The sequence below is a fragment of the Tauraco erythrolophus genome, chromosome 1 (genome assembly GCF_009769465.1).
Source record: "Tauraco erythrolophus isolate bTauEry1 chromosome 1, bTauEry1.pri, whole genome shotgun sequence".
In the NCBI taxonomy this organism is placed as follows: domain Eukaryota; kingdom Metazoa; phylum Chordata; class Aves; order Musophagiformes; family Musophagidae; genus Tauraco; species Tauraco erythrolophus.
Window position 1 is genome coordinate 114,289,142 of NC_141465.1, and position 14,893 is coordinate 114,304,034.

Consider the following 14,893-nt stretch of genomic DNA (forward strand, 5'->3'; position numbering starts at 1 on the left):
CTGACACTTCCCAAAAGTATTCAGTCTGAGGGAGTCACAGTATTTGGAAAATTTGTGCCAAAATGGTTGAAATAAGCAAAATTTAAGACTCTGTTCTCAGCTCCTTTAGTTCATTGTGGACGTCTGCGATGGCAGGGAGGGTCAGTTGTCATCCATGGAGAGGAAGAGCTTCTGAAGAAAATTCTTTGTGCTTCATTTTCTTCACCTTGCTCAGTTCAAGGACTAACGTGTTTGAAATAGGGTGGATGATCTACTTAGGGATATGGTTTAATGGGGATTAGGGATGGTTGGACTCGATGATCTCTAAGGTCTTTTCCAACCTAGAAATCTATGAAATCTATGAAATCTATGAAATCACAAAGCCAACTGGAAGTTGACAAACTAGGAAAGTCTGGCACACACTTCAATTAATAAAAATGAAGTTGGGGTAGGTCTAGTTCTACAGCCTTGAGGAATATGGACTTAAAAGAAACTATTTGCTTCTCACACACACACCTAGGTCATATGCATTTCCTTTTAGTAAGCAATTTCACTTGAAATATTTCAAGGAATACAAATGCAAGCAGCAGTATAACATAACAACATACAACAGTTAAACTTCAGAATACCGGTTTTACCGGTATTTTTTTGCAAGCTGGTCACAAACCATAACTACATCACATTATTCACCAATTTCTAACAACATGGAATATACAAATATGAACGTGAATAACCTAAGAAAATGTTTGAATAATATTCATGTGTGTATTACAGCTTCTGAGGCAACACAAAGTCAGTTCAGTTTGAAGTCTTCGCTTAAATAGAAGCTAATATGTTTTCATCATTATGAGCCAAAAAGAACTAATCTCTTTAGGAAAATAACTGAAGTACTAATGCAAAAGTCAGATCAAATATGTAGTTTAAGCCACTGTCTCTAATCATGTTTTTAAACCGCTGCATTTAAAGTTAATCTACCCTGAGGCAGGCAGTAAATTGCAACTTAAAAACACTGTCATTTTTAGACCACAAACATAACAGGTGTGCAAAATCTTCCATGGCATTTGTACTTATTTTATACCTCCATGATAAAAACTTAGCACCCATAGTAGAATAACATGATTCAGCAAACGAAAACCAGCATGCACTCAAATCAATACTTTTAATAAGTGTTTGCTAGTAGAAAGAACTAATGTTACTTACTGCTATTTCTCTGCATGCAGACATAGAAATTCCAGTACCTTCTATTTGCTTTAAAGCATAATCTTTATCATCTTTCCTGTGAAAGAAGAAAAGAAGTTTTTTTTAAAAATTGCACCATGAATTCAAAGTGAGCTCTTCACCATCATTCAGAGGACTGTTTCTAATTAATAAAAATTCTGCATCTTATATTCTTTCACTACTTTACTAGTTTAATGTCTGGATTCCCAGCCAAACCGTAAGCTAACCACACCATCTTGACAAAGCTAAAATATAAATTTGCTCTCGCTATATAAATAAGGATTTTTAAAAAAACTTTTCTTTAATACAATTATTGATATTTCTTCCATTCCTTCCTTCTCTTCTTAAGGCGAAAACAAAGCAAACATTTAGTACATACTAGAAATAAGCCTAGCCAGGGTTACATCTCCAATAAAGGTATTTCTCTGAGACACAGTGAGCCTTCCTCATATTTTAATGAATTCTTGAGTAGTCCAGAAGCAACGCAAGAGTAACATCTCATCCTTTCTTTCCTCTAGGTTACAAGTGCCCTAAAATTTTGTTCCTACAAGTCTAATAAAACTACCAAGATTAATAAAAAAGCCACAAGGTATCCATGCAATCTGAAGAATCCAGAAAAACATTTGTTCATCTTGAAACGTTACAACATTTGAAAACATCACCATCCCCCACGTACTTTAACCACCATGTACCTTACAGTCACTTTTTTAAAATGCAAGCCTATTAGTAACTCCAGCTACCAAAAGCAAAATGCAGAAGAGAGACACTGCAGCAAAAGACGACATTGAACTCTTGCTCATCCCTCAGCCTCAAAGAGCTCAAACTTTTAAGAGATGGAGTGCTTGTCCTTCCCACTCGTGGGCTGGCATCCACAGCACTCCTGGGGGACATGGCACTTAGCAGCATTGCCTTCAATATTTGGAGCACTCGCATAGCCCCAGATCTCCAGCTTACATAAGAATCCTTATTAATTTTTAATGAATCCAGCTTTCACAGCTGTGAAGAGCCATCCTGAAAAAAAATGCAACTCAAATATCCTAAAGGCAAATAAAACCATCTGTAGTTAAGCATTTCAAACGTGCATTTGTTTCCTCCAGCTGTATTTCTACCTGAAACACACACTTTCCCCTATTCATCACTACCAGTCTAATCCCTCAAATTACCAGGTCCTGTCCAAGAGATTTTTCATGGGGTTCAAAGATGACCCACTGTCAGCAATAACCTTTCAAAACAGAGAAGAGAGAAAAAGTGGCAGATTAATGGACAAAATCCGAACACAGTTAATGAGGAGGAAGAATGAAACAGCGAGTGGGCAAGAGCAGATTTCAGTAAGAGGGCAATTACATGGATTCAGCAAGATAAAAGAGGGGAAAAGATACAGGATTGACACAAACAGGATACGAGTAGAGGGGACAACAACAGAAGGCATTAAAAAGCTTCCATATAATAAAAACCAAAAACTTCCTTATCTGGAAGAGAAAGAGCCAACGCTCAGCACCAATTCATATGTGGCCAAACAAGGTGGGAACAGGGAACAACAATCCCAAATTTCTCACCGTAAGAGGAAAACAAGTTCTATGAAACCCAAAACCAAGAAACCATTATGGTATTAAGCACGTTAATTAAACTGTGCAACTCATGATAACAGAATATTATAGGGATCAAATGTATAAACAGATTTCAAATCAAATTACATAATTTATGGTGAATAGGGGAGTTACGGACCACTCCATGAGCAGCTACTGAACATAAAACCTCAATCTGCTTTCCAGCACAGAGATTTCCTATGCTGCTGACAAAAAAAGATACAGGGAAATTTTCTCAGCTAAAAATCATTTTACCCTCTATCCACCTTAGCTAGCAATGGTTCACAGCTGTTACTGGATACAACCATGAAGCAAAATGAATTGGACTAGAGGTTATTCTCATTGCCCTGGGTGCTCATCTACCTAGTTGGTTCGGCGAGATCCTTATTTCACGAGAAGTCCTACCACACAACTGCTACTGTTACAAGCGTTACCACTGACAGAATATGGAGGAAAATGGGTCAGAAAAAAGGTTATTCTCATTGCCCTGTTGCTTATCTGCTTAGATTTCAACGTGTTTGAAGGAGGACTCAGCATAACGAAAAGTGGTACCATACAACTGGTATCGTTACAAGCATTTCTGGTAGCAATGTCTACAATGAAGCCCACCTTACATTTAAGATTGTACAACTATTTTTAATTGTCAAATTTTTGCCAAATTAAGTCTGGACTAAAATTTTCCATACCAGATGGCAGACTTTCTCTGGAAATGTTTAGAAAAAAAAAACAAAACAACTTTAGCTGTTCCCTAGAACAAAACTGGAAGAACACACTTTCAGTTGTGCATGTTAACTCTTTTACAATCATTACTTCAATGCTGAAATTTAACAGAGGGGTTTAAGAACATACCATTTGGTCTCCTCAAAACAATGGATGAAATAAGAAGTCTCTGAAAATTCATCTTCTCATATTAAAAGGAAGTTAAAGAGCCAAGATTCCATGTCCAACCGTGCTCTCGCCCTACAGTAACCCAGGGCTGTGGGGAATTAACCACTCGCTCGTTTGCTCTGTCTGGGTGTTACACGCAGGAACCGAGAGCAAGTGGCCTCTGCCCTGTCCTTAACCAACCCAAGCAGTTTAGAAGCAATATAAGCACGATAAAAAGAAGGAAAAGAAATTACAATTTAGAGATAAAGCACATTTTTAGCACCACACTACACTCTCCTCTAGAACCTGAAAAAATAACCAGAGACTTCCAAGACTTAAATTCTCTGAATTATGCACATGCAGTTGAGATACAAAGTAATAAACCAATTCCTAACTCTCTCTAACATCTGTTCTAAACTGTGACCAGCAACACGCCCTGGTTACCCGTTACACCGTTAGTACCAGCTTTTCCATTATCAAAATTAAGAAAATCCTACTTCTATCTTTGAGCTAATTGAGATTTTCTTTATAAGACTTACTGTAATTCCTTAGGAGCCAAGGGAATCTGGGGAATAGTTTTTAAAGAGAGTCATAAGAGTTTATAAAAGCGTTATGAAGCCAAACAAAAGGCCAGAGTGACCAAGCTTATTTTACACAACTTGCAAAAATATTTTGCCCATAGTCTGCTTATATCATAATATATGCCAAAGGGACTCTGCATGGGTTTGGATATGGGCAATTTCCTTCTTTGAAGATAAAGAGATGCTCAACGACAAGACAGGAAAAAGCAAAAAATAAGAAAAAAAAAAAGAAATCTGTTGCTAATAAACCTCTTCCACAGCTAACTTGAAGTAACAGCATAGGCCACTTCACAGCTTGCATTTTAAGGGCATGGTAGACTCAATTCAACTAAATTTATCCTTCAGAGAGGTCCTGTTGGGAAAACGGGTCTACTTTCTCTGCTGCCTGGGAATGAGACGTTAAGCAACTTCAGCAGATCCTCCACCTACCAGCAGGCTCAGAAAAAGTGGTCAATCTGCAAACTTATTTTCATACTAATATATTCACACTTTCCTGCACTGAAGTAGCCTGGCATCTTCAACACTCCATCAGTAACACTCCCCACCAGTAACAGGCGGTCGTGAGAGCGTTAAGAATAAGAAAACTCACTTTGTACACGGCTGCTGGAATCAGCAGTGTTTATTGTAGTCACGTGCAAACTACATAACCTTGTATAAAAATGTCATTTACCACAGAGGGACAACATTAACATCAGAGGCATAAAACTGAAAAAATGGGTAGCTGCAACATCGCTTCCAGTGGACTTTATAAATATACTTGCAAAGTCACCATAAAAGTGCTGAATTATCTGGTTTTGCTCTTACAACTTGAATAAACTAAACCCAAAATACCACCTTTAAGAGAATTAAGTTATTATAATAATACTGCTTCCAAAAATAATTTTTTTAAAGTTCTACTGAATTTGGAAGTATGACCGCACCATAAGAAACATTCAGTCTATCCAGAAAAAAAAAAAAAAATCAAAATCAAAAGGAGTAGAAACGGATGCTTACTGAATGTGAGCACATCGCAAAGCTTTAGTATTAAAATGCCTGGTATATCTACCCTTTATTTGGAAGAATACTTTAAGCATAAATATGTTCAGCCAGTGGGAGAAAATATCCTACACATGGAAAAAAAGGAGGTTGATTACATAAAAGGCAGTTTAAAAAAAAATTTCTACTGTTATTTCATCTCACATACATACATTTTGTAGAAACATATTGGCACAACACTATACTATATTCTTTATTCAGATCACTAGATCAGTTTAAAATTCAATTAAGTAATAAAAAGAGCAGAATAAAATATTGAAGACTTAAAATCAGGGTTAATAATTCTAAATTCACATTACAACTGAAAAAAAGATCTCAAATTCAAAATTAACTGGTCGCAATTTAGGTTTTGTCTTTATAAACACGGAAACGTAAAACTTAACTGCAGTTAAACATCTGAGGGAAACAGACTCCACAGTCCTACAGCTACCAGAGGGAACTGTAAATGCAGCATCTCTTCTACAGAAAACTCTAAGGAACCTGTTGTTTATGGTTCTTATTCCCTAAAGAATATGAAAATACTGATAATTAAAATATAAGCCTACCAATAAAACACGTTTGTTTGTTTTTTTTAATTCTACTCTTGAGAATTCTATTAACATCACTCATAGTCAAAGTAACAGGTCCTGAGTAAGCACAACTCTCACACTCTCACTGAAGTGACTCAGCCTCTGCAGTACTAACTCAAAATCCTCCAAACGCATTAAATACAGCATTTTGATTTTACTTATAAGTATCAGAATAGTGTTCAACAGCAAAGATTTAAACTATAAATGGAGAGAAAGAAAACATGGAGTTAAACTGTGGCATTCCAGTTAAAGTTTTCCGTAAAACACAGGGGAGGGAAGACAAAGAAATGTAACATAACAAATACACAGACATATTCCACAATAGATTTGAAGTGGAAGGAAGAACACACACCTATAGGTTAGAACATGAAAATAAACCCCTTATGACAGCAAATTATAACATTTAGGAAACTTGGCATTTTCGCTTCGTGGTATCATCCCCTGCCTCCTTCCCCAAGTCAGAGCAGTGATATTTTTTGGTTTTGTTTTTAAATAAATGCACATCACCCTAGCCACATGATGCCCAGTGAAGTCTATTGGAAGTAGTAATCCAGTTCTTTGGAAGCATATAAATACACAACTGCAATTTTTGAAGCTGAAAGGTTTTATACATTTATACTAAATGCTAATGCTGCATACACAGCAAGCACTTAAATATACACCAAAACAATACAGTTTTCTAGAAAGTGCAGCAAGACAAGGTCAGACTGGTACCCGTTCAAATGGTGATTTGGAAGGATAGAATTACCTCTGTTTCCTCTTCCAACACCACATTCATGGCACCAAATAGTCTTGTCAGAATAAGACATCCGTACCAGAGTTCCATTTATTTTTGCATTTTGTACCTATTAACTACCAACCCAGAAAGAGAGCCAAGTGACAAAGGACACAAAAAGGGCTGAGTTTCTCAATGCCTTCTTGGCATTGGTTTTCACATCACGGTCCACTTGCACAACTACCACATTCCCAAGGATGGCACAATCCTAGTGAAAGGGAGTAGAGGAAAACCAAATTAGGGAAGATTCCAACAAACTGGATACACACACACGTGTCCACGTGACCAGGTGGGCTGTGTTCAAGGGTGTTTAATGGAGCTGGCAAATGTCATTACAAAGCCACTCTATCATCTGTGAAAGGTCACGGTGATCAAGGCAAAATCCTGACAATTAGAAAAGGGCAAATATCAGGACCTTCTTCAAGAAGGACAAAAAGGTTCAATGGTATTATAGGCCAATCAGCCTAACCCCAGTCCTTGAAAAGGTTACGCAGCAAACCCTCCTGGGAAGCTATTTTCAGGCCCATGAAGGAAAATAAATGACTGGGAACAGCTGGCAAGGATTTTCCAAGGATGAGTTGTGCCTTATTAACCCAATTGCCCCATACAATGACAGGACTAGCTCTATGGACAATGGAAAAGCACTGGATGTCACTGTGGCCTTAGCAAAGCTTGTGACATGATCTCATAGTATACTCATAGCCAAATTAGAGAGCTTGGACAGCTGAACTACAGAACAGATGAAAAATCGATTGGACTGCCAGACTTAATCGGTTGTAATCAATGGTACACATCCAACGGCTGCCAGTTACTAGCACATCTCTCAGGGGCAGATGCTGGGGCTGATATAACTTCTTCATTAACAAATAGACAAGATGGAAGTCTTCCTCAGCAAATCCACAATGATGTTTGTGCTGCGTTTACGTGAAGGGGTTTTGGTAGCACGGGAGGGGCTGCAGAAATAGCCCCTGTAAGTAGCTGTGAAAAGCTTCCCCAGCTCCAAAACCTGTCAGAGCAGCCTCTTGCCAGGTTGGACTCTCCATCCCCTCAGGCCAGGGCTGAGCCAACCAGTGCCTCTGTGAATACCCTTTTTGAGACGGGGACAAAGGAACCTGAACTGAGGCTGGACCCCCACTGAAGAGAAGGGGGAGGTGGGGGCCAGCCCCTCATGCTGGGCTGCCACTACCTAACTGGAGACAGCCACAGCAGCACGGCTTGGAGAGCTCCGAAGAACCCTGCTCCCGGGGCGCTTGCTGGGTGGAGTTCATCCTGCGAGGACTGCTGACGTTCATGGGGACCAGCACGGCTGCAGGAGAGGGAGGACTGAGACCCAAGAGAAACGGCCACACAGATACCAGGTCAATGAAGATGGAGTGGCAGGAGGTGTGCTGGAGCTGAGATTCCCTGGCGAATTCCACTGAGATTCCGTGGTGAGACGGCAGCGGCCCCCCTGTAGCCATGAGAGACATGATGGAGCAGAGATACACCCACAGCCTGTGGAGAACCCCACACTGGAGCAGAGATACCTGAGCGTGAAGAAGTTCATAGAGAATGGTCACCACAAGCTGCTGGACACTGACAATGAGGTGGAGAGGCATCTGAAGCCTGTGGAGAACCCCACACCAGAGCAGGTGGCAGCTCCCTAAGAAGCTTGTGGCTCTGTAGGGAAGAAGCCCACACTGGAGCAATGTGATGGGTAAGGATTGCATCCTGCGGGAAGGACTCACATTGGAGAAGTCTGTGGACTGTCCCATGAGGAGAGGATCCACTGGAGCAGGGGAAAAGTGCATAAGGAGTCCTCCTCCTTTAAGAAAGGAGCCATAGAAACAACACGTGACAAACTCACCTGCAACCCCCTTTCCCCATCCCAATGCACCACTGAAGGGGAGGAGGTAGAGCCGGGAAGAAGGGAGAGGTGGGGAAAAGTTGTTTTTAAGATCTGGCTTTGTTTTATACTATCCTCTCTGAAGTAACTGGAAATGAATTAAATTGATTTGTCCCCAGACTGAGTCCATTTTGCCTGGGGCCATGGTTGATGGGTGATCCCTCCCTGTTTTTATCTCGACTCTCAGGCCTTTTGTTACATCTTTTTCCTCTTCACCTCACTGAGAGGGAGGAATGAGCGAGAGACCTGATGGTGGCTTAGCCGCCAGCTGGGCTAAACCACGATAATGCTGAATTGAGGACAATGGTTGATGCACTGAGGAACTGAGCCACCATCCGGACAGATCTCAACAGACAGGAAAGATGGCAGACAAGAACCACAAAAAGTTCAAAGACAAGTGCAAAGACCTGTCTCTAGTTTGGAATAACCCCACACAACTGGACATAATGCCAAGTGGGTCAAAAGCAGCTTTACAGAGCACAGCTTGGGCGTCCTGGTGGACAAGCTGAACATAACAATATGCCCCTGTGGCAAAGGCAGCCAGCCAAATCCTGGGCCATACAGCCAGAGTGTACCCAGCAGGTGGAAAGAGGTGATTATTCCCCTGTATTCAGCACTGTGAAACTACATCTGGGAGCTCCATACTCAGTTTTAGGCTTTCCAGTACAAGACAGACACTGACATACTTGCAGCAGAGCAGCAGGAGTCTGAAGTACCTGACACATAGGAAAGTCTGAGAGCACCGGGTTTGTTTAGCCTTCACAGAAGGCTAAGGAGGGATCCTCTCACTGCCTTCAGTTAGCTAATGGGTGGTACAGGGAAGAAGTCACTCTTGGAGGTACCCATCAAATTGGTGAGAGGCAGCAGTCACAAGTAGCAAAAAGAGAAATTCCAATTAGATAGCATGAAGAAATAAAAAACCCACACCAAGTCAAAAAGTAGAAGAGATTTGACAGAGTTCTCCATGCAGAGTGATCTTATAGCAGCCTTCCAGTACCTAAAGGGGGACTACAGGAAAGCTGGAGAGGGACATTTTAAAAAGACACGTAGTGATTAGACAAGGGGCAATGGATTTACATTGAAAGAGGGGAGATTTAAATTAGATATAAGGAAGAAATTCTTCACTCTGAGGGTGGTAAGGCACTGGAACAGGTTGCCCAGAGAAGTTGTGGATGCCCCATCCCTGGAAGCGTTCAAGGCCAGGCTGGACAAAGCATTGAGTAACCTGGTGTAGTGGAGGGTGTCCATGCCTGTGGCAGGGTGGTTGGAACTAGATGATCTTTGAGGCCCCTTCCAACCCTAACCATTCTATGATTCTATGCTCAGAGATATTTAAAATTCATCTGGGTAAGACCCTGAGCAGCCTGAGCTAATTTCAAAGCTGGTCCTGCTTTGAGTGGAAGGTTGAACCAGATGCCTTTTAGAGATCTCTTCCAACTTGAAGTATTCTATGTGAGACTGCAAAATAAACTACATTGTTTATGATTCATCTGAGACTGTAAGGAGTTTCACAGCTGTCTAGAACATTCATTACATATTTTGAAGACACACAGCTAATTCCTAATACTGTTTTCCAAGTCTGACGTTTCTAGAACTTAGCTAGAAAAGAAATAGGGCAATTCTGGATGCATACATACACAACTTTAAGGACCATTTACCATAGAGAGATTTAAAACTTTTCATTTTCAATGTAATTTAGATTAGTGTGAGTACACAAATTTTAATTTCATCTCTTACTGGAATAGTAATCTTTCTTTATTCAATATTTAGTGTTTGTTCTAGTATTTGCAATGTGTGCAATGGTAACTGTCTCTTAAAAAAGAAAATCATTCTATGGCTGGCTGTAAAATGAAAGCAATGCACAGATACTCTTACTTGTAAGCACCATAAAGAAGAAAACCAAAGGCTACATTTTTGTGAGAAAGAACAAACCTTTAGAATTATATTTCACCTCAATAGTATAAATACTGGTATCTGAACCTCCAGATCTTCATATAGAATGCAGATGATCTGTATGGATGCCACAGGAATCAAGAATAAATTCATTCTACCTACTGGATTTCAATGGCTTTCACATAGATTCCACAAACTTCTGGTGTGCTTTGTGCTTACACACAGAAAACCAGAGACCTAACAAAACCCTTGTTGGGTTGAGAAGGAAGTTAACTTATGCCCCCAAAGACCATTGCACCCTGACAAGATCAGTGTATTCTAGACATGGACACTGTGCTGATTCTGGCTGGGACAGAGTTAGCTTTCTTCACCGTAGCTCCTATAGGGCTACGTTTTGAATTTGTCACCAAAATCACGCTGATGACACCCCCATGTTTTAGCTGTAGCTGAGCAGTGCTTACACAGTGTCAGTCTTATCTGCTCCTCACACCACCCCACCAGTGAGTGGGCTGAGAGTGCACAAGAAGTTGGGAGGGGACACAGCCAGGACAGCTGACCTCAAATGACCAAAGGGATATTCCGTACCATACGATGTCATCCTCAGCAATAAAAGCTTTGGGGAGAAGGAGGAAGGGTGGGCATTTATTTGTAGTTACGGTCTTTGTCTTTCCAATAACCATTTTGTGCGATAAAGCCCTGCTTTCCTGGAGATGGCTAAACATCTGCCTGCCGACAGGAGTTAGGGAATGGATTCTTTATTCTGCTTTGCTTGTGTGTGCAGCTTTTGCTTTACCTATTAAACTATCTTTATCCCAATCCATGAGTTTTTGCACTTCTACCCTTCCGATTCTCTCTCCCATTCTACTGCAGGTAGAGAGCAGCTGTGTGGGGCTGAGCTGCCTACTGGGGTTAAACCTCAATAAGCACATCCAAGGTATACAGCCTTTATAACTGAAGAATGCACCAAAGTATTATGTTTACTCAGGTTTATAGCCACAGTCCAACTGGCTGAGACTGAAAATTCAAATTGTAACATTTAAATGTATGAAACCCAGCAGTTATCATTGCATGCATTTAAATGCACAAAGCTGGACAGGTACACCTGTGCAGAATAAGATATAACAGTTCCATGAGCATAGAGGGTAACAGCCAAACAGCATCAGCAGAAAATAAATTGTATAGGGAAAAAAATTGGTACTAACAACTTGGTACACAGGCTGAAAAATTGCATTATAAGGACCTGACTTCCCAGAAAGCACATTTCAGGTCAAAACGTTTGTCAAACTAATTAGTACAAAGAGCCTGATCACTGATCCTGCACCTTCAGGTAAACATAAAATAAAAAGCAAAATCTTATAAATCATTCTCTCAAAAAAACCACGAGCTAACAGCAATGCAATGATAACCACTTTACCTTTTTGTAATTCCATTTTTACAAAAGCTGCTGGGTTTCATACACTTAAATGTTTTACAATTATGTTGATAAAAAGAACTGAAAACTAGCAGTGAATGAAGTTTTGCACAATAGCTTGCTTCAAGCCAATGGTTTGCTGCTGAAAGAACCCCATCTTCATCCTCATGCACACTCCTGTCCTTTGCACTAGAGCCCAGGCTCTCATTTTGAGATGGAGATGAGCTTATTTTAGAGTGGAAAAGTATTTCCAATTTTTTTGTTTGGTACGCTTTCTGCCACATTAGTGAGTTGAAGTGGCCTGCTGAATGCTTAGATGAGCACTGGAGTTATCTAAAGGCAGAGAGCAGGAACACAGCAGTTTCTGTCCACATACAAGATGAAGTTAGTTTTATCTAGAACTTTCTTTTCATGTCAGCTTGATGCAGTACACTCACCTTTGCCAGAAGGCTGCAGGTAACTGCTACAGCCACTGCAGAAACAATTCTATTTGCTGGAAAAACTCACCATAGCTAAGGAAGATGACTTTCTCAAAATATGGAAACAATATAGACTAGAATTATGTCACTCACTTACAGCTGTTCGAGGGTCACTTTGAAGTTATTTTACTTTTACTGCTGCTCTATGCATTATATATATATAGCTTCCAAAAGGATATTATTCTAAAAATATTTTATTTTCCAAGGGCCATTTGTTGTGGGTTTTGTTTAGTGAGCAAACAAAAAACGTATTTGTTATATTGGCTAAAACAAGTCAGGCAAAGCAAGACCAGAAGACAGACATTAGCTCAAATTACTGCTTCTTTATTTGACTGAACGTAAAAACATTTTGGAAAATGGGGCATTCCTATAACATGCATTAAACCTACAGAAAACAGATTAATGTTATCTTCTCTGTTATAAACTGCCTGCTACGCAACCAAAGCACCACTATTTTTAGAAGTTCAGATTTATTCAAGCCCTGAGTATTTAAATGTATTTACAACCAGCTTAAAGTTTATCCCATCATAGATTCTAGCTTGTTCCTTTCACAGAAGAAATCTGCCAAAAATCAGATAAAAACCCAGATTCTGTCATGAAAGCCTCTTATGTACACATAAATGAGAAAGGATCATGAATAATGCAACCCAGTCAGAAAAGCTGGGAGTCCAAGCTATTTTGTCAAGAATTTCAGCTAAAAAGAGTAGCCCACAACTATTTTCTCCTCTACAAAGTTACCTGCAAAGAATTTCCAGGAAGAGGTGAAGAGAATAAAGAACAGTTAGTACTAGCTAATCCACAGATGAGGATAAATACAGTTCATAAAGTAGTGTGACTTCTTCTATATGTGTGCTGAAGCACGTTTCATGGACTTGGATCTAAATTTACAAGATGTCATGTGAAAATAAAAAGTCATATCATTCACCAAAATGCTAACACAAAGAAATTATTGCAGGGGAAGATACACTAACAGTACTGAATTTATTAAGGGTCCAACTCAGGTATTCATAGTTTTTCCATCCCCAAAATACTTACAGGACATGGTGAGATTGCTGTGCCAGAACAGCATCATTATTCTTATCAGATAGCAAGGCTTATGCTGAGAATATTTTCTACTTCAAAACAAATCCTTCAGTAATCAGACCTTCTCATGGGTAAAGAAAAGCTGTAGGAAAACCATGAACAGCAAGCCAATAAACACTAGAGCTTCTGAGACAGCTGACACTATGTGGTGAATGACAACTACTGATTCACATTGCTTTTGTTCTTTGATTTTATTTTTTTTTAATTAACACCTTTCACCACAACATGTACTTTGGCAAGAAGTTCAAAGTAACCAAGCAAATTCAATAACACACTGTACATGTGGTTCTTCTGATCTAAGAATTTGCTGCTATCAAAAGAAAAGCCTTTTCTTGACATCTCTGCCTTGCTGCTTCTAGCCAGAAAATTCCTCCTCTTAACACCAGCTCTGATCTGTGCCACACTCCTCCATGACCTGATCCACATCCTGCACTTGGCAAAAACTTATCCACTTTTTTCCCTGGGTTTGCAAATTCTGTTAGTCTGCAGTGTGGTATGAGGAGTATCAAAACCAGTACTAAAGTACATAGGAAGCATAAAAGACAGTGAAGGAACAGATAGAGGAGAGAGATGGAGGAGAAAAAGCAAGATGCCATTCACTTCACTCCCCGCTTTCTGGTGGTGGCAAAACCACAGGGAGTATGGCTGGTTGTAATTAAAAAAAAATAAAATTAAAAACAAGCCAACCCCCCCACCTAGCCCTGCAATTAACTCCAGCACAGAAGTTCGACAGAAGCAAGAATCTCTAGGATTTGATCTAGTACCTGAAGAAGAAGAAGATCTGAAGTATCTTCTCCTCTCTTCTCTCACAAAATTGTATTTGACAGACCGACTGAAAACCAAGTTTTAAAACCACACAATTACGAAGATCATTCCTAGGAGGAGTCTAGTTGATGGGCAGCAACTCCAGACTCAAAGCTCCGTGATGCTTTATTAAAGGACATGGCAGGCTTACCAGTACTTTTTACATAAAGCAATACAAGAGGTACGTAAGCAAATTGTCTATAAAGGAAAAGATTGCTGCGTTTCATTTGCATTTTTCTTCTTCTCTCAGATTGCTCTAAAGTCAATATTCAGAAACTAGAAGTTGCATAAAGACAGCACAGCATTTCAAAGCATCTGGTCTGAAAAGCAAACGAACAGGGCTAAAACACTGGTTTAAACTTCAGAAAACCATAATTTCATTGGGTAACTCCTATTTTTTGTATATTTTTCCTCAGTAATAAAATCTGTAAAATTATTTGGTTTACATGGAGGAAACAAAATACTGCTTTAAAAAGAAAACCATGATTAGAAGCCTTTAAGTCATAAATTCGTCTCGCAGTCATAATACTGTAGGAGCTACAGGTTCAAAGATCATATTTTCTTATTTAAGAGCCCTTAACAGATTTATCTTTCAGAAATTTATCCAGTCACTAAACAACTGTTCTCTGTTTTCTCAACGACACTCAGAATTTTAGAGACTCTCTCTCTGTCCCTTGCTCTTACAGATACGGAAGAGTCCTTGTCTATGAGAATGACTGAAGTTTTCA

At 39.7% G+C, this 14,893-nt stretch overlaps 1 protein-coding gene across 2 annotated transcripts in view; it reads right to left on the reverse strand.

Moving 5' to 3' along the window:
- Positions 1 to 14,893, reverse strand: part of CDK8 (cyclin dependent kinase 8) — an 87,886-nt gene that overhangs the window by 56,195 nt on the left and 16,798 nt on the right. For both annotated transcript variants that reach the window (XM_086613184.1, XM_086613174.1), the window contains exon 2: positions 1,180 to 1,255. In XM_086613184.1, coding sequence (XP_086469310.1) covers positions 1,180 to 1,255 — 76 coding nt within the window. The remainder of the gene's footprint in view (positions 1 to 1,179; positions 1,256 to 14,893) is intronic.